This window comes from Schistocerca serialis, chromosome 1, assembly GCF_023864345.2.
Source record: "Schistocerca serialis cubense isolate TAMUIC-IGC-003099 chromosome 1, iqSchSeri2.2, whole genome shotgun sequence".
Taxonomy (NCBI): domain Eukaryota; kingdom Metazoa; phylum Arthropoda; class Insecta; order Orthoptera; family Acrididae; genus Schistocerca; species Schistocerca serialis.
In genome coordinates, this window is record NC_064638.1 from 733,056,579 (window position 1) to 733,082,906 (window position 26,328).

Here is a 26,328-nt window from a genome sequence, read left to right on the forward strand (position 1 = left end):
TTCACGTCTGGAATTTAGTTCCTTGAACAGCATTGGCTTCACTACTATTTTTTTCTGACTTTTTTTGCTTTTGTAAACAAGGCTCACACAAACTAAGATAAAATTGGACATCTCTGCATGTTATACTACAGAACTTTGACTTCAAGCATTTTGTCATTCGGTCGTGTCCACCGTGGCCAGTCATTACATGAGCATCATGCAGAATATCATACAGTGCTTCATCATAAACATGGTGTTTAATCTTACCTTTTTCAGTTACATATTGTATTAATCTGGTTACTCCATTCACTTCCAGCACTTCATATCTCTTCAAAAACTTGTAGTTGTTGCCGTCCCTCTTTCATCCACATTTTAGTGATTTAACCTTGCTGGTAAGTGACTCGTACTTTTCTCTGGCCATGAAGACAGAATTATAACTGAGATTTGCCCGTTCCAATCTAAAATGTTCGTAGAACTTCACTGATTCAACCATAGCTGCACTGATGTGAACCGTAACTGCACTACTGTCACCCACAGCTGCGCTACTGTAAACCGTAACTGCGCACTGTCAACCATAAATGCATTACTGTATAACATAAAAATACCGAGTTGACGCCAATTACATTCATGCTCACGCGTGGTAGCGTTGTCGGGTGCACCGATAATAATCAGGGAGCAGCAATGGTGCACCTTTCGTAGTGGATGTGTTTTTCCTGTCTGTGGTAAGCTCTCACTTACCATTTTAGTGATGGTGTACATCTACTAGGGAAGGTTTACCTTCCCTAATCTTCCACTGTAACATATACACACCGCTCAAAAGAGCACCAATTGAAATTGTGCGAATTTTCGGACGTTCCTACGTTATCACAACACCCGGTCATTGAGTAGACCAAATTGTTTCCACTTTGCAATAAGTTTCAGCGCACATATCGACTACATGTCTGTTAACGACGACTTGCCCTATAGTATCAAAATAGTATACACTTAAGCTGAACAATTGTTCATCATCATTTAATTACTTGCTCATGGCAGATAGTGACTTTATTTAAGAGCAGGTATGAATTTATGGAAAAGGCAATTCATTTAAAAGAAGAAAAAATGTATGAGCTGTTCACTTGATGCACGAATAGGCAGACGCTAGCTAGGCCAGTGTTGCGATGAGCAACGGCACAGACAGAGAGAGAGAGAGAGAGAGAGAGAGAGAGAGAGAGAGAGAGAGTGCTGGCGCCATTGGTAATAGGTGGTGCACCACCCCCGCACAGCAGCCCTCGCTGCTAGTAAATTGCAGCGCACTCCCCTGACTGCGCGACCCGTATATCATCGGCGCCCAGAGCGAGCTTACCCGTGGCTGCCTTAACTTGCGCCCCACTGCTAAAAATTTATACCTGCGCTGCCGCAGAGAGCGAACTTGGAGAGATGTGGAGGCCTCTTCTCGGCGGCGTCGGCGGCGGCAGGAGCATTATGAAGAGCCCTTCGTGGCTGTGTTCCTTACCTCGTCGCTGGAGAACGTGCACGGACTATATGCAAAGAACCATGTCGAGGCGTGCACGCTGCCAAGACAAACGGCAATGAAGCGGCAGCGTTGCTGCGCCATGCCTTCACAGGCGCACATTACAGCTTTCATATCACCGTGTTGTAACAGACAGATGTCTGTCAAACAGAATCGTTGCCCTCCGTATGCGCTAGTTGTTGATATAAAGAAAGAGGTCACAAAAATACTAACCGATGCGAGGAATATTAATAGTGATTTATAAATTACTTCACAGTTTTTTAAACTCGTAGATTTTTCTATCAAGAAGCGCGGATTATGCTGGGATGTTGCGCATCATAATACGATCTGTTTTACGGATTTATGATTTTAGAATGTGTGTTCTTTATGTTTTCACTGCATGGGACATCCGCAATTGAAAATCCTAGATTCTGCTTCCCGTACTTTTCTGCAATCTTGCGGTACTCTTATACTTCACTCTCTTACGTACCTATCGTGTTCGTAATTGAAGCTACTTTGCCATCTTGTCAGTAATCATGAGCGGTTCGTATTACTTATGTCTCATGGCATTTGGAGATAATTTATCTTTGATTTGTAACTGAAATATAATCATGGATTTTGAATTTTGAAACTTCTTGAGTACACATATTATGTGGATCTAAATCTTTCTTCACTAGTGACTATATTCCATTTCAAGTACTCTTGTGGTATTTTCGGATATACATTTTGTGACAAACTTCGACAGTAACTTCAGAAGTATCAAGTCTAAGTTAAGGTTGTGCATCGGGAGGGTAGTGGGGCGAAACTAGACGCTTGCAGCTTATCTTCATTCTTTCACATGCTACACAAATGTGTTTTTCAACCAGACTTGTCCAGTTAGCTGCATTTTACTGAAACCCCTTAGGCTGGTCTCTCTTGTAGATTTGTAAGGAAATGCATTGCAATGTCAGTAACGGCGTAGTATTTAAGGTGGAAGAGGGAAAGAAAGGAAGGAAGGAGGGTTAGGGAAGTTATAGAACATCATATCGTCCATGTGTAGCTGTTAGAGACAGAGAATGGAGTCAGAAGTCTCCGTACTATAGTTAAAATAATCACTCCAACGGTAAAGCAGTACAGCAAAACTGGAAAAAGTATAAATCGGTATAGTTAATTGAAGTCTTTTTTCCACATTACAAGTCCTTCGTCTTCACCACTGCGACATTTCGTTTTGTATCATCAGTAGAAACTGAGGAGACTGACTGTTCTTCTACCTGGTCGTAGCTGTATGAGAAACGCTTTCTAATTGTCTGCAGCATTTTATTGACACTCGTTACTATTATTATAGTCATAATCATTATTGCTGTTGTGTTAATACCTTTCGCATAACATTGAATGTCAGTCACTTAAAGATCGTCGCCTCGGTAGTTTACCTGACGTTCTTTAAACACAATGTCCTTCAAGCTTAGTTTCATTTCCAACAAAAAAAATTAAGTTACCTCACTTCACTAATCGGCAAGAAATACACAAACAACGACAGACAGAATTTGCTCTTTCACAGAACATACCGATAACATTGATTGATCAACGATAATTAAAAAGTGTATACGAAAACACTCTACAGAGTTCACTCATAATCGTACTTCTTTTTCCCTTGTATAGGGAACACAATGAGCTTTTCGTGTTCAATAGTTTCTCTACACCTAGGTCATAGGATACAACAAAATCAAACTGGCCGTAATGAAACATTCTCCTCTAGACAGCGTTTTAAGGAGTAATCTAGAAACACACTTCTAATGCCCACCGTTCTCTGTGGACTGTAACAAACAGGAAACAGGCAGCTATTTGCTCAATGCGAAACGTTATTTAGAATTGTAGCAAAAAGAGTGGGAGTGTGCAGATTATTGGTTAGGGTACTTACGATAATTTACTGGTCAGCGCCTATTTAATTTTCTTTAGAAAACCTACAAAATATTTGAGATTGTATTTTTTAAATTACGAGACGCTAAGAGGAAATGATAAAACATCCGACTGGTTCATGGGCGATTATGAGTTTGTCACTGACGATTTTTAATGATCAGTTTGAAAACTCGCTGTGAGTGCGTTTTTTTTTTTTTTAATCCAACATTTGACCAAGAAACAGATGCACATAACGAAAGACGTACATCGCTGATTTAAATCTGTTGTCGAGTTACGGAACATGTCATACGTCACGTATTATGACGTTTTTGGAGATAGAAAATCTCTTCCATATGAGTTAACATGGATTCTACGAATATAGATCTTGAGAAACTCAGCTCGCTTTGTTGCCCCATGAGATCATCAGTGCTGTAGTCAACAGCGCTCAGGACGATGCTGTGTTCGTAGAGCTCAAGAAGGCATTTGACACCGTCCCACACTGCCGTTTAGTGAAAAAATACGAGTTTATCGAGTATCGAAGCAGATTTCCAACTGGATTCGAGGCTTCCTTGCAGACAGAATTCAAAACGTCGCTCTTAACTGATCAGAGTCGATAGATGTAAAGTAATTACAGGTGTACACCAGGGTGTGTGATACAATCCTTTTTGTTTACAGTGTATGTAAAAATGGTTTAGCAGAAAATGTCAGAGGCCCATAAGGCTACTAGCAGGTGATGCGGTTGTCTACAAGAAGGTAGCAATAGCAGAAGATAGTAGCGATTTGCAAAAGGACCTACAAAGGATTGATGAATGGTACAGTGAGTAGCAGTTGACCCTGAACGTAAATACATGTTACATACTGCGCTTATATAGGAGAAGAAATCCACTGCAGTACAACTACTCTACTGATGATAAATTGCTGGAAACAGTCTGGCGCGACCTTCAGTGGAATGAACACACAAAACAAAGTAGATGCTAGACTCACATTCATAGGAAAAATATTAAGGAAATTTAACTCACCCACTAAAGGTGTGCCTTACAAAACACTTGTTCGACCTGTTCTTGAGTACTGCACATCACTCTGGGACCCTTATCACGTAGGACTTATAGAAGAGATAGGGAAGATCTGTTATGAGCAGTACCTTTCGCCGTAAGGTCGTTTAATCGGCGTGAGAGCGTTACTGAGATGCTCAACGATCTCCGGCGTTGCAAGAGAGGAGTTGTGCACCACGGACCGGTTTACCATCGAAATTCCGAGAGGGGGGCAGGTTATTACTGCCGCCCGTCAAGAAAAATGACCAAAACGAGAAAAGTCGAGAAACTGTTGTTAATACAGAGGTGTACCGGTAATCATTCTTTCCACGCGCCGTTCGCAAGGGGAAGAGAGCAAGGGGGAACAGATACTGGTACTGGAAGTACCTACCGCTACACAAATTCAGCTGCTTTGTAAAGTACTGATGTAGATGCAGATGTAGAAACATAAATGTGAATATACAAAATCATGAGTCCAAACACTGTGAAACACTGGCTTATTTTTCACCACACACACTAGTAGTTGCAGTAGTACTCATTTGCTTCCATTTAACTACACTGCCAATAAAAAACATAATTCAGGGAATATTCTTCCGAACAGATTCATACAGAATTAGTTCTTATTTATCAAGTTAGTCATCAGTTGAATTATTATGTGTGATGTATGTAGTACCTCCCGTTTGTCTTACAGGTATGTCTGTCACAAGTCAGGAATCTCACGCAAAACGTGTTTTCTTGTCGCCTCATTTTTACCCTCCCCTCTTACTAATGGACACAGTGTCTAATTTGGGTTAGACAAGTACTAAGATTGCTTTCAGTAAGCAAACTGTGTCATTTCGTGATGATTGTAGCGGTTCTGCTTATCGTGTATCTTCTCGAAGAAAAAAATCGGTGTTTATCACGCTTTTGTGATTGATTAAATTTCGATAATGTATCACAGGTTACAATAAATCACAGTGCAGGATTAATAATTGAGTACATTTATGCAGCTCTAATGTAATTATCGAACCCTTAGAAGCACACAACTTTCCTTACATTCCGTGTTATACTGCACAGATCGTAAGTTTTGTTCTTGGGGAAATTTTCAAAAGCGCATTCTTATTCTTAAACAACGAAAAACTTAATAACGATTTCCATGCTTCACTTTTTATTCAAGTGCAGGCGTAAAAATTAATTCTAGAATTATATAGTTCTCCGTGACTACGAAGAGTACGATCTTGTCAAGGTAATGGTTAAAGAATATCTGAATAATTTTCTATAAATGTTTGAGTGCATACTTCAGTGACATCCAGTTTCCACAATGCACAGTCGGATGTTTAGCTGCTATTTGTCACTACCTTCCCTATTTTTCCCTGCGTGAAACCCGGACAAAATGTTCAAATATACCTGTTCGCATCTTAATTACTTTTATGATCCTTACAAGTGTTTTTATCAGTAATTTGTCAGAATGTTCGTAACAAAGATCCAGAATTTACAGCCGGAAGTATTCATTACAGTTGACGAAAATGTCTCGACTGTGCTCGAATTTCAGCGTGACTGCGAAGTTATATGGAAGCGTATAACAGGTCTAGTCGAAATCAAGTTAACTATTGGATGTTTTTATTGGCCACCCGATTACGCTGTGTCATTTTTACAGTCATTCAAAGAAGGTTACGGTCAGTAGCGCGTAAATACCCAGATCATGCAAGACTAATTGGAAACACTTTTATCCTACCGAGTCTACACAGGGACGACTGTTCACTCGTTGCAGGGGATACATACAGTCAGTCAGTCTTGCAAAGTTTTCTGACAGCTGTCTTGAGCAGGTTGTTCGGCAGTACACACGCAGCGGAAATGGTTCAAACGGCGCTGAGCATTATGGGACTTAACTTCTGAGGTCATCAGTTCCCTAGACTTAGAACTACCTAAACCTAACTAACCTAAGGATGTCACACACATCCATGCCCGAGGCAGGATTCGAACCTGCGACCGTAGCAGTCGCGCGGTTCCAGACTGAAGCCCCTAGAACAGCTCGGCCACCGCGACTGGCCGCAGCGGAAATATCTCAGACCATGTAGCTACTAACAGGCTGGACCTTGTCGACAGCGTTAGTATAGCGATTGGATTAGTGATCATGGTGTCATTATAGCAACTATGGTTACTATGATTTAACAATGAAATTCAGAAAGTGCTGAGGGAGCAAAGCCTGTTGCAATCTCGGTTCAAAAGAGAAGCATAGAAGTGGTACCCTTATCATACCTTAACAAAAGATCTTGCCGATTACCCGAGAAAATTCTGGTCCAGCCTAAAATCGCTAAGCGGATCGAATGGTTCTACCCAGTCACAGACTCCCGTACAGAGGATATAGTAGGGGATACTCCTGGCGTGGACAAGCAGCTGAGCCGGCCAGGGTGGCTTAGCGGTTTTAGGCGCTACAGTCTGGAACCGCGCGACCGCTGCGGTCGCAGGTTCGAATCCTGCCTCGAGTATGGATGTGTGTGATTTCCTTAGGTCAGTTAGGTTTAAGTAGTTCTAAGTTCTAGGGGACTGATGACCTGAGCAGTTAAGTCCCATAGTGCTCACAGCCATTTTTGAACAAGCAGCTGAAAGTGTCAAAAACAAACAATCCGCCAGGACCAGATGGAATCCTAGTTGGGTGTTACAGAGTGTACTCCGCGGCATTGGTGCCTTGCTTAGCCTGCATTCATTGCGAATCCCTCGCCCAGCGAAAAGTCTCAGGCGACTGGAAAAAAACGCAGGTGGCTCCTATGCATAAAAAAAGAAGAGACCTGCAAAATTACAAGTATTCTGAACATACTCGTACGTTATATCTTGCCAAGGACAGTAGGCAGTAGGCAGATTCCATATTTATAGATTTCTGAAAAGCTTTTGACACAGTGCCTCACTGTCGACTCTTACCGAAGGTACGAGCATACTAAATGTTTCCTGATACGTGAGTGGCTCGAAAACTTCTTAAGTAATAGAAGCCAGTATGTTTTCCAAGTCAGCGAGTATTCATCAGAGGCAAGGGGATCTTCTGGAGTGCCCCAGAGAAGTGTGATACCACCGCTTTTATTCTCTGTATACATAAATGATCTGAGGGACAGGGTGAGTAGCAATCTGCTGATGATGCCGCGGTGTACGGGAAGGTGTCGTCGTAGAGTGACTGTAGGAGGATACCAGATGACTTCGACAAAATTTACAGATGGTGTGATGAATGTTAGCTAGCTCTAAATGTAGAAAAATGTAAGTCAACGCAGATGAGTAGGAAAACCAATCCCGTAATGTTCGAATGCAGCATTAGTAGTGTGGTGCTTGACACCACGTCGATTAAATATCTAGGCCTACCATTGCAAAGCGATATGAAATGGAAAGAGTATGTAAGAACTGTAGTGAGGCAAACGGTCGACTTCGGTTTATTTGGAGAATTTTAGGAAATGATGTTTCATCTGTAAAGGAGAGAGCTTATAAGATACTAGTGCTACCCATTCCAGAGCGCTGCTTGAGCGTTTGGCATCCCCACCAGGTCGGATTAAAGAGAGACATGGAAGCAATTCAGAGGCGAGCTGCTAGGTTTGTTGTCGTTAAGTTCGAACAACATGCAATTATTACGGAGATGCTGCGGAAACTGAAATGGGAATCCCTGGAGTGAAGGTGACGTTCTTTTCGAGGAACACTGTGGAGAAAAATTAGAGAAACTATAATTGAAACTCAATGTAAACCGATCCCACTGCCGCCAACGTACATTTCACGCAAGGATGACGAAAATAAGATAAATTAGAGCTCGTACACGGCGATTTTTCCCTCGCTTTATTTCCGAGTGGAACAGAAAAGGAAATGAACAGCAGCGGTACAAGGTAACCTCGACCTCGCACCCACCATACGATGCCTTGCGGAGTGTGTTTGTTTGTTTGTTTGTTTGTATGTCTGTCTGTATTTATGTATGTGGGTCGTTATACAATCATCTTGAATTCCGTGACCAATATGCAGGGTTTCACAGAAACGTTGAACTTTCGAGGAGCTGTAGAGGGTGTCTTGAGGAACAAGTAGTGGATAGGGACCGGTATCTCTTGAGGAACAAGTAGTGGATAGGGACCGGTATCCGGATACGTCATTCAACGACGCTACATAGCGCCGAAGATACAGCCCATCCCTTCGGCAGCAAACGTGACTTCACCGCTGACGGACCGTAGGAGGAACATCTCGTAAAGCTTTTTGCTGTAGAGTGATCGCGACTGATAGCTACGATCGCCAGTGGAGAAGATTGCACTATCTGCTGCCTAGAAAAGCTTTGTTTTCTATGAGTGGACTGCTCTTGTTACCTTAATGGATGACGGTTTTGGTCACAGAATTCCATCCGTAGTTTATTTTTCTGTTGCAACCCTATATAATCTGCAGTGTTCTTCTTCGGTATACAGGAGAAAACCAAACTGTAGATGGATGACCGTGTCGGAAACCACCATCATCCAAGGCAACAGAGGATCGCATTCACATTAGACAAGGTCTGCCAACAAAGCAGCTAGCTCTATTTTCTCCACAGGCGATCACTGAATAACAAACATTTCGAGACGTTCCACGTACGGCCCCGACAGCGTACAAAGTCGCGTTAGCAGCCGAAGCGGTGGCGGCGCCTGTAACTTCGACCTCTGTAGCGCCGTTAGATGATGTTTTCTGACCTCGGCCCGTACCCTCAGTTAATTTCTCAAGACGCCCTCAACATTTCTGCGAGACCCTGTAGATTGGTTAATATTCCCCAGCAGTGTTTTCTAACTGAAAAGCGTATGTGATTCTTCCCAAAGATTCCCGCGTAAGACCCTTGGTCTTCCTTGCAATACTTACTCGCAGGTTCCTAAAAAAACTACCATCTATAAATGTACACATTCTCTAATTCCTCCAATAATTCGAAAACTGATTATTGTGCACTCAGCCATTATCAACTTTACTTGTACATATGGAGTCGCCATGACTAGTCCAGCGAAGTACCAATAATGTTGCCATCAAAACGTAGCGTATTTTCTCTCTAGTTCATAAACAGGCCCATTTATGTAATTACATAAATGCAAGATGCCAGTCGTTGCACCGATAGGATAGTTTGCCTGAATCGATGTGAATTCCTTTTCATTTAGATAACGAGAGCACTTCCATGTATACAGATGCGTTATTAAGAAGCTTTCTGAATGACTGCTGAGGGTGTTCTTAGCATACTGCATGTGAGAGCGGCCTTATGTTTTTAGGGGACTACAGACGTTTCTTTTTTTGTGAGCATTCGCCATCCAGCAAACACACTGGGTTCCATCATTCATTCGTTCATTCTTTAAGCTAATCAGATGATGGTTTCACAGAAAAAGTTGTTTCTATATAATAGCGTCTTTGTTAGTATTACAAAAAAATGTTTACATATTTGTGGTGTACACTACTAGTATTGCTAACTATTTTGCAAAGTAGAATCGTTTCTGGACTGTACACATTTTCTGTGACATTGTCTACCTTGCTCGATACATTACAACGAAAGCGGGTTCAAATAATAGGTTCCTGCCGTCAAAGTTTTTAGAGCTCGGGTGATCGGCCATGTTGCTGACTTATGGCGAAAATAAAGTGATTTTCATTTGAAGCGACTAAACCAAGCATTTCAAGTGGCCGGGCGGATCGATCAGAGTAAATACCATGTACTGGATCTCCCCATTAATCGAGATGAGGTGCAGTGGGAAGACACTGGAGACGCCTTCGGGAGGGCGGCGTTTCAAATCCACCGGTTCGGCCATTCAAATTTAAGTTTCCCGTATTTTCCGTAAATCGCATAGGCAACTGCCGGTATCACCTCTTTGATAAGGTCACCGACAGTTTACCTCTGCAATTCGAACACATGTTCCTCTCGAATAACAACGTTGTTGACGGATGTCAAATTTTAACCTTCTCTGCTTCCTTCTGACTTAGATAATCCCCTTTCGTGGAAGCTTTCTATTTCTATCCATTGTACCAAAACTTTACATTATTGTAAACATGTGTTAGAAAAGAGAAGTGGCCCAGCGGTTCTAGGCGCGCAGGTTCGAATCCTGCCTCGGGCATGGTTGTGTGTGTTGTCCTTAGGTTAGTTAGATTTAAGTAGTTCTAAGTTCTAGGGGGCTGATGACCACAGCAGTTAAGTCCCATAGTGCTCAGAGCCATTTAGAAAAGAGAATTGGGGAAGCCCAATTGGAAATGAGACCGCGAAGCGTGCTGATAAGACTCGTGCAGCTGTGACCTGCTAAGTAGCAGAGCAGGGACGGGGCACAGGGCCACACATCGGAGAAAGCGATTAATGGCTTAATGTCACCGAATACAGTACAGTTCAGTAGATAGGACAGCTGGTCGTTATCAGCCGTGAACGTTAGGCGTGCATGTTTAGCTGCGGGCGCCGCGGCTGAGCGAGATCGCGATCAGGCAGCGTGCAGCTGGCGACTCGGTGGCGGCGGCCTCCCGTGGAATGAGGCGATGGGCGAGCTGCGCTCCAGGGTGGCGTTGCTGCTCGCGAGGCTGACGCGCAGGGCGCGCTGGAGGCGCCTCTTCCGCTACCACAAGGTGAGCGCACTTTCAGCTTTCCACTTCCAACACACAGCTTCGTTTTTTATGTGTTTGTAATAATCTGCATCTGGGTCGCCTTGATTGCTGATGTCCGAAATTCGTTACAAACTAACGAAACGATTAAACTAGCGACTAGAATGCTGTGGTCTCTGTATTGGGTACTGTACCTAGTGTGTCATCTGACCAATGAGCTTGACAACGCCGAACAATCTGCGTGTTTGTTAGTTGGCTCCTACCCCAAGTCTACTCTCCACTTGACACAAGACTCTCTAGTGGAAAACTTCCACGAATCAGCGTACCTGTGACACGAATCGTCAACCTTTGTTGTCAAACAGCACCTCAGCACCGGAGAATCCATATTCTCACTGTGCAACGTTTATACTTTTAATTACAGCTTTGAAAAAAAAGTTTTCCATTACGCTATTCCTTTTTAAACAATTTAATGTAGACTCAAATGCAGCATTTAAATGTTTGATACCACTACATGTCATCCCTATCATCAGCAACAGTGCAATAGTGAGATGGTATTGCTTTACAATTTCTTCTCCTCGCGCCACACGACGTGCTCCCCGCATCCCCCTGTGAAGTCAAAGAATAGAAACTGTTTGCACTGTGCATAGTAATTAAGTTTCATTGCTCTTTCGTGAAAGATTTTGCACTTGTGCTATCAGCGCGTGTTCCCTGTATACCTTGGCTTCCTGATACTGAATCAGCGAAAGTAAATAAATTACAAAAATTACACTCACATTTGGTCGGACGAAGAAATGTATGTAAATGGTAAGACAGTATTACTTTGTGGAAACACTTGAGAATCAACGTGCCATAGACGTATCTATATTCCTTTCACAGGTAGAGAATAAACCAAACCATAGAAAAGGTACTATGTAGTATTCCATTTTTCATTTGCTCTGATGCGAAGTATATTTTCATTTTTCTTTCCAAAGCTCGTTTGGGCTCCAATTAGAGCGCTAACGTGCTTTGCTATACAGATTCCCTTTGTGTATCTTTAATTGTAATCATCAGGAAAACTGCCAGTTATTAATTACCAAGATCGATCTATCTATGATACGTCAAAAGATTTCGTGGTTGCTATACCTTACAGGACAATCAGAGTTGACATATTTGCATCCGAACACGTATACTCAATGAACTAAAACAAATTTGAATATTTAAGAGACAAGTGCAACTCAAAAGGACAAACTGTAATTCTTAGCACCCTCTCCTCATAAGATGCTTGGCAGCAGCATGTTGGAAAACAAAACAAGTGAAGCTGAATTTTCAAGTTTCTCTCTGTTGTGTTATTCTTTCCCGTGTAATAAAATAAATGAAACGCGGATTGATTGGATGACAGATGCAGATTCTGGTAGTTTATCGATAGTTAATGTACCTCTTCAAAGTTAGTTTTAAAAGAAAAGTGTGACGTGATGTGGAAAACTACTACAGCCGTATCTCGTAAATATTTGCAATAAAGTTGAGTACTTGCAAGTAAAATGTTACAGATAAAATATATTACGATGTGCTAAAGACTAACAGCTGCGTAACATTACTCGTTGACTGTCGCACAAACAAAAGAATATTGCCGCCTGCAAAACAGATTCATAATAAATTAAGAATCATTTTTGTCGTCATCGTTGTATCAGGATCGACATCGTATACCAATCACAGTACACAATATTTCAACATAACCTAGTTAGCGCACATATTGATGTCTTTCACCTGAGTCTGCAGCTCGTGGTCTCGCGGTATCGTTCTCGTTCCCGAGCACGGGGTCCCGGGTTCGATTCCCGGCGGGGTCAGGGATTTTCTCTGCCTCGTGATGACTGGGTGTTGTGTGACGTCGTTAGGTTAGTTAGGTTTAAGTAGTTCCAAGTTCTAGGGGACTGATACCATAGATGTTAAGTCCCATAGTGCTCAGAGCCATTTGAACCAATCTTTCATCTGGAGTGTTGTTGCAGACAAATTGTCGCCTTTAGAAGGTCAATAACTCATTAGATGTACAATTGTATTATAGTCGTTTCTCAAATCTGCTTTTTCGTGGTGAGATTGCAGATCGTGAATCAGTGTTCGTGTGTGGTAAATCAAATGTGGCACTGCTTACTCCATTTCTCTTGGTATTACAAATCGTGTCATAATTCACTCTGCATTGCGGGCATTACATGGTATTTCTAGGAAATAGATGGATAATTCAGAGCATGTGAATTAATATTTCTCGCGCGTCTATTTTAATTCAGTGTAAAGGTAACAGCTGTACGTAATTCAATTACGAAATAAACCTCTTAGGATCGCACAGTAACACAGGCGAACAGTTCTTGCAATTAACTATGAAAAATGGTAGAACAATTTAATTTGCAACAGGATATTCCATTGTTAATGCATACACGGAGAAAACGCATTGAAGAATATCATCATATTAGAGGTAAGTAAACGAAACGAGTGATAAAGGAATGTTAAGATAAAAAAAGGAAACTGATTCGCAAAATGCTAATCTGGATTAATTTCAGCTGTTTGTGATAGATGGAATTTTTTTGCCGAACCGGGACTCGAACTCACGTTTCCTGCTTGTCGCGAGCCATCGTCTTAACAACTTCAGCTATGGAGCACGCCTGCAGGAACTACCCAGACTTCCAAATGTCGCGGATCCACAACGCTTACGCTCGTACTTTTCGTGATTCCTGCACAGCGGAGAAAAATATTTTGCTACCGTCCTTTAGCCTGTTAGCCGGCCGATGTGGCCGAGCAGTTCTAGGCGCTTAAGTCTGGAACGGCGCGACCGCTACGATCCCAGGTTTGAATCCTGCGTCGGTCATGGATGTGTGTGCTGCCCTTCGGTTAGTTAGGTTTAAGTAGTTCTAAGTTCTAGGGGACTGATGACCTCAGCAGTTAAGTTCCATAGTGCTCAGAGCCATTTGAACCATTTAGCCTGTTAAGGCATTGATGCATCAGTGATGGTTGTAATGTGTGTGTACAGTGCCCGTGTCTTCACATTACAATGTCCTTCAGACATGTACGCATCTCTGAAGGGCATTGTGATGTGAAGAGACAGACACTGTATAATCACAGACATTGTAATCATCAATGAAATATATAAGCTTTTAACTTCCCAGTAACATAGAATTGGGTGTTTTATTGTTCTTAAATAAGAAAGTACCTTTACCTTTATGTACAGGTATCTGGGAAGGGTGTTATCCTGTTTACTTTGTAATTTATAATGAAAAAGGAATTTTATTAATTCCGGCAATTGGTTAGCATTCTCCTCAAATCACAAGTAACGACTACCCGAGCAGTATGGTCGGTAGCAGTAGCAACGGTAGAAATAATGGTATAAGTGTCAACTTTCTTTGGAGGTGCTGTGCAGGACATTTTGCATCGTTGCATTTCTTTACTTCATACAGTCGTTTACACCCGTTACTCAGAAGCAGTTACTTATACCAACTTCCTACCACAAAGTATTGTAACTAGAACTTTTAAACTGTGTGTTTGCCAAACTCCCTGTACCTGGTTTATCTGTCTTTCTGGATTTTCGGTTTGGCTCGTTGAAAGCTGATACTGAATCAGCGAAAGTAAATAAATTCCAAAAATTACACTCACATTTGGTCGGACGAAGATGTATGTAAATGGTAAGACAGTATTACTTTGTGGAAACACTTGAGAATCAACGTGCCATAGACGTATCTATATTCCTTTCACAGGTAGAGAATAAACCAAACCATAGTAAAGGTGCTATGTAGTATTCCATTTTTCATTTGCTCTGATGCGAAGTATATTTTCATCTTTCTTTACAAAGCCTAACAAGGCTTAAAGCAGTACACCTAGCTCGTTTGGGCTCCAATTAGAGCGCTAACGTGCTTTGCTATACATATTCCCTTTGTGTATCTTTAATTATAATCATCAGGAAAACTGCCAGTTATTAATTACCAAGGTCGATCTATCTATGATACGTCAAAAGATTTCGTGGTGGCTATACCTTACAGGACAGAGTTGACATTTTTGCATCTGAACACGTATACTCAATGAACTAAGACAAATTTGAATATTTGAGAGACAAGTGCAACTCAAAAGGACAAACTGTAATTCTTAGCACCCTCTCCTCATAAGATAATTGGAAGCAGCATGTTGGAAAACAAAACAAGTGAAGCTTCCCGTGTAATAAAATAAATTAAACGCGGATTGATTGGATGGCAGATGCAGATTCTGGTAGTTTATCGATAGTTAATATACCCCTTCAAAGTTAGTTTTAAAAGAAAAATGTGACCTGATGTGGAAAACTGCTACAGCTGTATCTCGTAAATATTTGCAATAAAGTCATAAGATCATATAAGCCTCGGAGAATACTGGTGCCTTATCCATACGACGGACGTTGAATATGGTGAGCAACGGTTGTAAATGATTCATCAATGCTACTAGCCACTGCAGAAAATGTGACGTAATAGTTACGAAAACATGTTGTAACTATCTGCTAATTCGGCGAATACTGTGACTTTATTTAAATACTATCCGTATTTTGCTTTGGTGTAGTTGGTGAAGCACATGAGCGCTGCTGATTTTGAGAACGAAGTCTGCACGAAGAGCTTCAAGTTTCTCTCTGTTGTGTTATTCTTTCCGGGTGCGAGGTCGAGGGCACCTTGTACCGCTACTACTTATTTCCTTTCCTGTTCCACTCGGAACTTTCCATGTGGCATACTCTCATGCGCGTCGGCATGTGTCAATGTGATGTTTCAGCTTTGTGCATTTATAGCTCGCTCATTACGTAGACGCATGCGTTGAAACTGCCAGTACTGTTTTCATGTGACTTTTTTGTATTGACGTTTGCTATATTAGTAACTCTTCAACTACCGAGGTGTTGAAGCACTTATGTTTTTTATTCATACGATATACTTTTTGTTACTAAAAAGTTTGTAGCAGCTAATTATTGTAAACTGTTAACCTTTTGTAATTTATCATTCATTTCGGTAGCATCAGTGTATCTAATACTTGCAGTGACGAAGCCTGGCAGGAGTTCCTCCCACGTACCAGCCGCCATGATTCCGAATTGTAGCAGCATTTCACAAATCAATCAGAAAAAAGTTTTGACGCCTACGTTAACACGGGACATATCCGTACTCATATTTCTAAGTCCTTTCGAATGCCGCTCTAAAGTATGCAATTCAGTTTTTAAAAAAATCATTCTTGTTGCAATAAGATGGTTGTACGGGAGTTACAGAGTAGTAACCTTAATGAAGCAGAGAAAAAGTAACTGCCTTACTTGGTACTACCACTTGCTTTAACTGTATGCGGGGTGCTTCGCAATTTCTACTACAGGCTTCTAGGGGTTATAGAGGGGCTTACTAGACAAAGTGTTCAGGAACCCTGTTTCAGCAGAACTGTAGCATTTGGACGTAAATTAAGTTTGAAGGTTGGATCACTTTCAAATCTCCCGCTTCACCGGACCGTCATTACCCTCAAAATCGCTCCTACGCCGGTCGTCCTACCAGACCAATGATCGCTTAGTTGTCGTATGGACTCGGTTGAGATGTGACCCGCCTCCATGTCTGGCAGTTATTTGGTCTTCACATTATAATACGAATAATTCAATATATCATGTTTACATTGCACTGATTAACATGTGACAATTAATAACATCAAATATCCAAAATAGTAATTACTTCAGTAGCGTGCTTTATAAAACCAGTTGCGAATCAATATCTCGCAAAATTGCCCTTGTATCAAGTGAGCTTTGTATTACTCAAAAATATATCCGCAGCAGCGCTTCTCTCTACGAATTTCCATCTTCATCCCTCTTTCAGATTTTGTGAGCTAGCAGAAAGCTTCTGAGGCTTTTGGAGTGGCTCCAGTTCCTGAAGTTTGCCGATTAATTGGATGCTGTAAGTAAGTTACCCTAATAGCGGCAGATGAATCGATGCCTGTGTGCGGATTTCCTCGCGCTCAGCGGTTTTTCAGCTGAGGCCGCTCTCCGACAGCAGCACAGGGGTGCTCTTATCCCGGCACTTCCGAGCAACGGACTGCGGAAGTAGACTGATCTTCTTACGTCGCATGATTACACATTAATCGTTCCAATTGAGTTGTAAATCACAGATATTAGTTTCATATATAGTAGAGGACAGTGAATCTTAGGAGCTCACAAGTGTTTACTGTAAAGTCCTGGACATGAGTAATGCCTTCTGGACATGAAAATAAATGCTCAACAGAGTTTCGTTGCTTACAACTATTGGAAATATAAAGTTAACCTAAAAGCGTTATTGCGAAACACTACATATCCAAATCCGAACGTCTCAAGCATAAGATTATTAAAATGATAATGAGTTTCTGTGTAGGCCACTGTAGATGCTCAAGCATAAGAAACTTGCGTTAAAAGTAAAATAAAAAATTTGCAAAAGACGGTAATAGATACAGTTATCCAAGCGATGAAGAGTACATATCTTTGCAGTACTAAGAGTTTCTAGATTCTGGAATTACTTGGTGGGATGTATCTGGACGTCTTGCACAAACTTATTTAGAGATTTGAAGGCTTTGTAACTGAGGGACCTTTTCTACTGTAACCCCTGTAATACACGCAGCTACTGTTTCACTTCTTTCTCCACAGATGTGCAAATGCTGCACCTAGGAATGTATTATTAATGCTTTAATCGTTTCAGGACTCATTTTCAAGGGTGTCCACCGTGGTATAAATTTGAGACATGTTGAAGTTTTACAGCTGTTCGTTGATCACTTGGATGGATACAGAGTAGAAAATTGTGCTTCTCATTTTATTTGGATTTCCCTACGGATACTATCTCCCCTTCTTGATGAATGACATGTTCAAGAAAGTTGTTGACAAAATAATAAGTGCCAAGTAAGTTTGGTTTACTTCATTTGACGATTACGGTAAGAGTCGTAAAAAGAAGAGAATCTTCTCTTGTCCTCGAACAGGCAATCAACGGCGACGTAGTGCCTTAGTCTTGCATGCATTTCCGGAAGTACCTGGGGGCATACGTAATCGCCGTTCGGCCATCTAGATTAAGATTTTTGTGTTTTGCATAACTTATTTAAGATGAACGTTGCGAAAGGTACCTCTGTGAGGCCTCGACTGATATTATATCCCGTTCCAGTCGAATTACGGTTTGTGCCCCGTCTTTAATGACCTCTTAGTCGAAAGGATATTAAACCCTGAGTTTTCATTCCTTTATTTTTATCTGATTCACTACAACTGTCGCCAACACCAACGATGAACATTTTACGAAAGGCAATAAAATAAATCTATCTAACTTGCCCTTTTTGAAACGGAGGAACTACAAGAACATTACATTTCCAGCTTTTAGGGCTGTCAGGAGCATCGTGGTATTTTTATTTTGATGTACATTCGTCCCGAAGTTCTAAGAATGGTACAACTGTTTCGAAATTAGCGGCAGTGTCTTCCTGGTCATATCGTGGCATGGTGTCATTTGAATAACGAAAGAAATTAGTTCCCTAAATGGCACAAAGCTCGCATTGCATGTTTCAAAGTTATATATACTACAGTTACTAGTTTCCCTGCGCTTTGGATTAAGTTCAGATCAGTGCATTCCTCTGCAAGCTGTTTTGGAGTAAGATGGTCTTTGTCTGCGAAACTGCAGGTCTGTCCCACAGGCAAAGAATGCCACGGGTCGCAAGTGGAAGGGCGGATGCAGTTTAATGAAGCACATCGCGGCACGCAACGAACTTCACTAAACAAGATTGCCAACTTTAACTTGCTTCGCGTCCGGGACTCTTGGCTGCATTCTATCAGACATTCCATTTGCGTCGGCTGTGCTGCGTGAAGGGTCTGCGTGTGCTCTGAATGTAAAGAAGCACGCAGCCGCTCCGCGGCGCGAATGCGTAACTGCTCCAGCTTTCATGGAAAGGGGGGGGGGGGGGGGGCACGCTATTGCGAAACGCCTGGGCACTGGCCGTTAACTGAGGCTTTCAGCCGAAAAATGGCTGAGGGCCTGGTCCCGCGCTTACTTTTATTGTACTTGTTTCTCTATGCTCATTTACCAAACAGTTTTTACGAAGAGCTGTAAAGTTATATTCCAGTAATATTACAGACCTTGCTAAACCTAGTCGCTTATAGAATGGCATACGAGAACTGAAGTGGAATCAATGAAAGGTTAATGGTACAGAATGCTTAGCTCACAGGAGTGTTCCTTTGATCTGCTTTTCCTTATTCGTTTGCTTGATTACGGATCTGGTTCTGTGTGGTCTCCTCTATACGTTCTTTGACAGTCCATTTGTCATAAATTAATTAGTTTAGCCTATTGTAATGGCGAAGATGACGTGCACAACAAGTATACGCGTGCGTCATTCCTCATTTGACATGTTAGATTATGGCCAGAAACGACGTATGATCCAGGACAGGTACGGGCAGATGTGACGTTCAGTTATTACCTGCTTGCTAAGTGATTAGAAAGTGTCTGATTAAGACTCATTTTAAAACAGAAAGGTATATGAAGAAAATATGTCGATGGCAACTCTTTTTTCAATAACTTACAATTCTACTTGTCAGTTTGTAGTTAGGTAGTATTTACGCAAATAAAATGAAGAAACCTCATGGTTCGCTGACTCCAGCTCGTAGTCTTAGGAGATAATATAATGTTATCAGCTTTACCACTAGGCTGTTTTCAAGTCTATGCAGCTAGTTGGACAAAAGAAAATTACACTTACAACGAATACTTAGGACGAAACGGGAGCCTCCATAATATTACTTACGCCAGAAATGACGGCGTTCCTGTAAAAAACCGGATAATAAAAGTAGCTGATCTTTCAAATTGAAGCAGAATTTAATAAAGAAGTGTTAAAAATGAAGGAAACCTGATACATTTCTAATGAAACGACTATAGATCCCTAATATGCAATTTTTGAAAAACTAAAAACATAACATTTTGACTGTTGCCGGAATTCAGTGAATATCACACTAATTGAGACTGAAACAATTACTGGTATTCATCAAAAGAGGTAAGAAAGGTCCTCTAATGGTGCTATAATACTGTGGTACGACGAGTTCTGAGGTATAAACAAACTTGAACCAATACGCGTCTGTCACATAAAAGTTTTCATGTGATCTAAATGCATCACCAATGAAAATTAATGTAGTCTTTCCTGGATTAATGGCTGATGCATATATTTTACTAGCACATTAGATAAATCAGCAGTCCGACGTGCAGTTTTGATAAACGTGCAAAAGAAGTGAGTAACACTCAAAATCTGTGAATACACATTTGTTGTTGCCGCCTTCAGTCCGAAGACTGGTTTGATGCTGCTCTCTAGGCTCTTGTGCAGGCCTCTTCATCTCCGAATAACTACTGCAACCTACTTCCTTCTGAATATGCTTAGTTTATTCATCTCGTAGTCACCCTGTATGATTTTTACTACCAACACTTCCCTTCAATACTACATTTGTGATCGCTTGATGTCTCAGGATGTGTCCTATCAACCGATCCCTTTTGGTCTTTCAAGAGATGTCCGTTACGCTCAACTGCTTTTAGAAGTCTTTAGATGTCTCAGACAGAATTATGTCATTCGCAAACCTCAAAGTTTTTGTTTCTTCTCTTCGACTTAAAGTCCTACTCCAAATTTCTCTTTGGTTTCCTCTACTGCTTGCTCAATATACAGATTACACAACAACGGCGACAGGGTACAACCGTACCTAACTCTCTTCTCAACCACTGTCTCTTTCATGCCCCTCGATATATTTAGCAAACGACGAAGAAACCACAAAATTAAATATTTATATCAAAGCATATGAACATATAGCTCCCGTAAATGCTACAAGAATGGAACCAATGTGAAAAAGAAAATATTCACAAATATATAATATTTTGCAATGAAAAAGAATTTAATAAAAGGAATTAGTTTCTGTTTATCTCTTTCAAATTACTGAAAGAATGGTTTAAAAATCCGGGAATTGAGTAAAACAGAGAAATCGTAAATGTAATTTCTGGGAGAAACTATGTTTATTAAACACTTCCTTTGGAAATAGATGTACGAGAAGAGAGTTCCATGATGTCCGATGATGAGACACACAGCTGTGGACAAATGGGGTATCGTCATCACACGTTGGCAGCCCAAAACCAGAAGCGTATTCATTATTATAACAGCCACTTCTATAACGATGCAGTGGAAAGTGAGTTATTTACAGCCTCATCGTTGACTGCAGTATCTGTCGATGGAGATGTAGACCAAACGTATTTCACTCAGAAACAAAAATAACGACGTCACTGTGCTAAACTTTTCTCATCACTGTTATAAAAATTACCTTTTTATGTTATTTTCTTAAATATTTGTTTATGGCGAGAATCGTATCAGTAAATTTATATGCTCAGTGTCAAAAATAGTCCTCTTCGTAAATATGTTACTCCACTTTCCGAATATCGTAGCTTTCAAATTGTTATGTGAAACAGTAGTCCGTGAGAAGAAACACTTCCATACATTTACACTCTGAGGTGACAAAACGTCATGGGATAGCGATATGCACATATACAGATGGCGGTGGTGTCAAGTACACAAGGTATAAAAAGACAGTGCATTGGCGGAGCTGCCATTTGTATTCAGGTGATTCATATGAAAAGGTTTCCGAAGTGATAATGGTCGCACGACATTAATTAACGGACTTTGAACGCTGTACGGCTGTTGACGCATGGGCCATTCCATTTCGGAAATGGTAAGGGATTCAGTATTCGGAGATCCACAGTGTCAAGAGTGTGCCGAGAATACCAAATTTCAGGCATTCTCTCTCACCACGGACAACGCAGTAGCTAACGGCTTTCACTTAACGACCGAGAGCAGCGCCGTTCGCCTTGAGTTGTCAGTGCTAACAGACAAGCAACACTGCTTGAAGTAACGGCAGAAATCAAAATGGGACATAAGACAAACATACCCATTAGAACAGTCCGGCGAAATTTGTCGTTGATGGGCTTTGATAGCAGACTACCGACGCGAGAGCCTTTGCTAACAGCACTATCAGTTGAGTCGCAATATTAGTTGGTAAGAACTGATGGTAGGGATCGAGTGCGACGCAGAACCTACGAAGCCACGGAGCCAGGTTGTCAACAAGTACTATGCAAGCTGGTGGTGCCTCCATAATTGTGTGGGCTGTGTTTACATGCAATGTACTGTGTCCTCTGGTCCAACTGAACCGATGTATGATTGGAAATGGCTATGTTTGGCTACTTGAAGGCCATTTGCAGCCATTCGTGGACCTCATGTTCCCATACAAACGATGGAATTTTGGTGGATAATAGTGCGCCATATCATCGCTTTGAAGAACATTCTGGACAGTTCTAGCGAGTGGTTTGGCCACCCAGATTTTTGGGACATGATGGAGAGGTCAGTTTGTACACACAATTCTGCATTGGCAACACTTCGGCAATTGTGGACGGGTGTAGAGCCAGCATGGCTCAATATTGCTGCAAGGGACTTCCAACGGTTTTCTGAGTCCGTGTCACGTCGAGTTGCTGCACTACGCCGGACAACAGGAGGTCTGCTCGATATTAGGACGTATCTCCTCTTTGTATTTCACAGTCTGCGCAGTGCACCCATTAACACAGTCTATAAAGCTGCTACTTTGAACACTCCATTCCGCCACACACATCAGTGGTCAGACTGCCCAATTATCTCCAGACTCCTTGGTTGCCGCTTCACAAAGCGTTCTACCAATACTTTTCAGAGCTCGTCTCTCCCGTAAAATATTTTATATTTGGAATTTTGCTTTAATATGCAATTTTATGCATATGTAAATATTTTATTCAAAAATAAGTACATGTTAATAGACGTGCAAGCACACAGCATCAGAAAATTAAGAACAGTAATTCCGTAGGTGGTAATTACAGAACATACATTGAAGGAAATGCACTACTGCAGTTCTGTCTTCAATGTTAAAAGAAAGAACTTATTTTAACGGATTATCGTAATACCTTTACACATTACAATTTATTACCATTATGAATGAATGCACTCCAGAACTTCCCGCTTTCGAAAAGACCGACCATGTACGGTATGCCGCCGGTCGTCTCTAAAGTCACGTAGCTTGCACCACGGTCCATAAGACGGTATATCCTGGTAAGGGTACGACAAGCTTCAAAAACAGACACAGCCATGGGCGCGCGTCCTGTTGTAACGTTAGGAAACGAATCGGTGAGCGTTGCGACACCGGGGAGGGCGTGTTTTGGCAGCTGTGGAGGCCGAGCTGGGCCGCAGTAGCTTTGCGGCTCGGCAGTAGGTGGCGGCATCATGTCGGCGCGTCGATTGTCAGAGAACAGAAAAACTCCCCATCGCGCACCCCCCCCCCCCCCCCACCCTCCCCTCAGATTTAGTGGTAAAGTGGCTCAGTGGATAGCCCGTAAAAGCTAACATTTAAAAGCATGAAAACAGGAAGTTAAACTGAACTGTGAAAAAAGAAGCAAAATAGAAACACTAAACACTCCAAGCTCCTGATACGCAACATCGAGCAAGATGCACGAGCCGCGCCGTCGCGGCTGTGTAGTGATGGTATTGGACTGCAAAGCGGGAGATCAGTGTTCAGAGCTCTCAGAGAGAGAAATTTACATTTTCTCTTTTGGAGTATATGCTAGAATCGCAATCCCAACCTGTTTTCGCCACGGCAGTGCATTGCTACGGTACATGGTATTATTTATTTATTGTATTATTATTAATTTTATGTTTCTTGGCTCAAGTCATCAAAGAAAGAAGTACGAAGTGGGAAGTGATAAGATTTCTCTCCTTTCGTTGTCCATTGAATACTTGTGATGGAAACAAGATGCTCGATGTATTCATTAATTACCGAGGTAGGTGGTTCAGTGGTTAGCACACTGAACTCGCACTCGGAGGAACGACGGTTCAGATCCTCGTTCGGCTGATTTAGGTTTCCCATGATCTCCATAAATCCCTTCATTGATATAAATGAAAAAATAAAGTCCGTCGCGTTCAGTCCTTGGTAGGGAATAGCCTCTTTACGGGTGGGGTGTAGCCTTCGTTTCGTCGTGGCACGGAGGAGGAGGAGGAGGAGGGTAGCGAGGCCATCACCCTGGCGGCCTTTTACCTCCGCGAGAGATTCCCAGTACTCAGTTTGAAAAGAGACGGAGTGCAGTATAGGAATTCGAACGAGGAAAACTCCCCGTTCCTGTCCGGAATTAAATCCGAGGCATCCAGGACCGGACACTAGCGCTTTACCTGGTAGACCAGCATGGCTAACAACAAAAAACATCAATAATGATAATGATGATGATGATGATGGTAACAGTTAGGTAATAGTTAGACAAGGAATATGATTTTAAACGTGCTACCCGTTGGCAATATGACACCAGAATAGCAGAAGAAAATTTGTGAATTCTCTGTGCTTGTATGTAGGATTGGTGATAGAACGTGATACCTTTCTGTATTGCGTATTTCTTTGTATTTCCGTTCGAGTGTTTTCTGCGAGAAACTGTCTCTTACTTTCCATATATCAAAATTATTTCTAGGAGATGTTCCTTATGGTCGTCTGATTCTTTGCAAAACACGTGTCTTGTAATGAAAAATTCAAACGTCTTTATTAGACGAGAAGTGTTTTAGAACGCTGAAACGGAGGATATAAGTTACATTTGTACTTTTGGGCTGGAATGAAATGTATCTAGGAGACGAGTACTCAGCCGTGCAAGACAGTTAGACGCAGCGCGCGGTTTGATGTTGCAGCTGTACGACCGCATCTCGAGCAAGGTGGTGAGCCCGACGCGCGCGCCTCCCAGCGACGCGGTGCAGAAGTGTCGCGAGGTGTGTGAGTGCCTGCGCGAGGTGGAGCGCGCCGCGCCGCCGCCCACGCCCGACACGCGCGCCGACATCGCCGAGCTGCGCGAACTGCTGGCGCGGCCGCATCTCAGGGTGAGTGCCCGCCCCTTTCTTACACTCGGTAGCTACTCACTCATTTAGTTGCTTCTACTTCTTTTTCAGACAGCGGCGGCTACTTCATTTCAGACTACAGCATAGTATGTCCAAAACGTCGATGATAAAAGTTGTACTTTTTCAGTATAACATCAGTAATGCATATACTATCATCTCACGTAACACGATATTTACAGACATACCACACTTCTCTCTAGCTAACAGGCGACAAGTCGAAAGAACATAAAATTAAATAATGATCACGTCATGCAAATTTGGTGGAACTGCTTCATCCAGAGAAAGCACATTGATCACAAAGTGCGTGAGAACTTCCGTTAGTGAACCAAGTGAAAGAGTCAATAAAATTCTTCTGGGCTTGATGCCGCATTGTCAATGATAAAATTCCGAATTTTTTAATTACAATGCGGCCTCAACCCCAGAAGAATTTTATTGACTGTGACAACGGCCGCGGAAGCCTACTTTTACAAGTGAAAGAGAGCCCTTCTATTTCCACTGGCATTGGCTCATCGACCGAATGCCACATACTATTCCTTGTACATATCGGCCGCGTATTGTCAGCACTAACCAGCACATCTCCCACAGCGATGCCTGTGCCGACATCCTACTCTGGCTACCTGTTATAACCACATCGGTCTCCGGCGGCTCGTTACGGTGTTACTGCATGTCGTTTGGTTTCTTGCTCCCAGTTAGCTTTGTCTCTGTAATGTACTGAAAATAAAGCATAACAACGCAAATATCGACGGTCTGTACTGTGTGCCATGTTTCGAAACGAACTTGGATCATTCACTCACGGTACTTCCCATTGACAATAGTAATGCCCACTTTACTGTTCGCCCTCAACCTTGAGTTCAGTAGTGCTTGCTTCTGTCTCGGGTTTGCTTTCTTGGGAGCGTGAAGTGGTGCGATGGCAGGGATACACTGCAGTATGGATAGCTTACCTAATGACGAGTTGGCCAGCATGCACCCCGTGTATGGACTCCTCGAACGCCACGACGACGCTGTGCTGAGCTGTTCCCGCAGTGATGGCAGCCACATCACAGAAGTTTTGCATCTGTCTGAGAGTTCTTGGACAACTGGTGTGTCTGCAGCTCGTGGTCGTGCGGTAGCGTTCTCGCTTCCCACGCCCGGGTTCCCGGGTTCGATTGCCGGCGGGGTCAGGGATTTTCTCTGCCTCGTGATGACTGGGTGTTGTGTGATGTCCTTAGGATAGTTAGGTTTAAGTAGTTCTGAGTTCTAGGGGACTGATGACCATAGATGTTTAGTCCCATAGTGCTCAGAGCCATTTGAACCATTTTTGACCTACTCGGTGTTGTGTGTTGTTTATTTTGGACGCTGCTTATTAGGTTATTTTTCACTGACGTGAAGATATTTTCACAGAACAAGGGTGATTTGAGTAACAGATTGAATAATTATAATTACATTATTAACATGTAACGACCTGCCGGAGACTGTGGCTCCCTTATGCCAAAATACTCAGAATGTCTCTCTTAACAGCCACTCAACATTTGTCGCTGGAGTTTTACACACATCGAAGGAAAAAAATTCCCA

At 42.1% G+C, this 26,328-nt stretch overlaps 1 protein-coding gene across 1 annotated transcript in view; it reads left to right on the top strand.

Moving 5' to 3' along the window:
* The window catches only part of LOC126428134 (peripheral plasma membrane protein CASK-like), a 1,166,960-nt gene extending 1,142,096 nt beyond the window's left edge, over nt 1-24,864 (top strand). Inside the window, exons 11-12 of the mRNA XM_050090073.1 lie at nt 24,574-24,759; nt 24,829-24,864. Coding sequence (XP_049946030.1) covers nt 24,574-24,759; nt 24,829-24,864 — 222 coding nt within the window. The remainder of the gene's footprint in view (nt 1-24,573; nt 24,760-24,828) is intronic.
* The last annotated feature ends 1,464 nt before the right edge of the window (nt 24,865-26,328 follow it).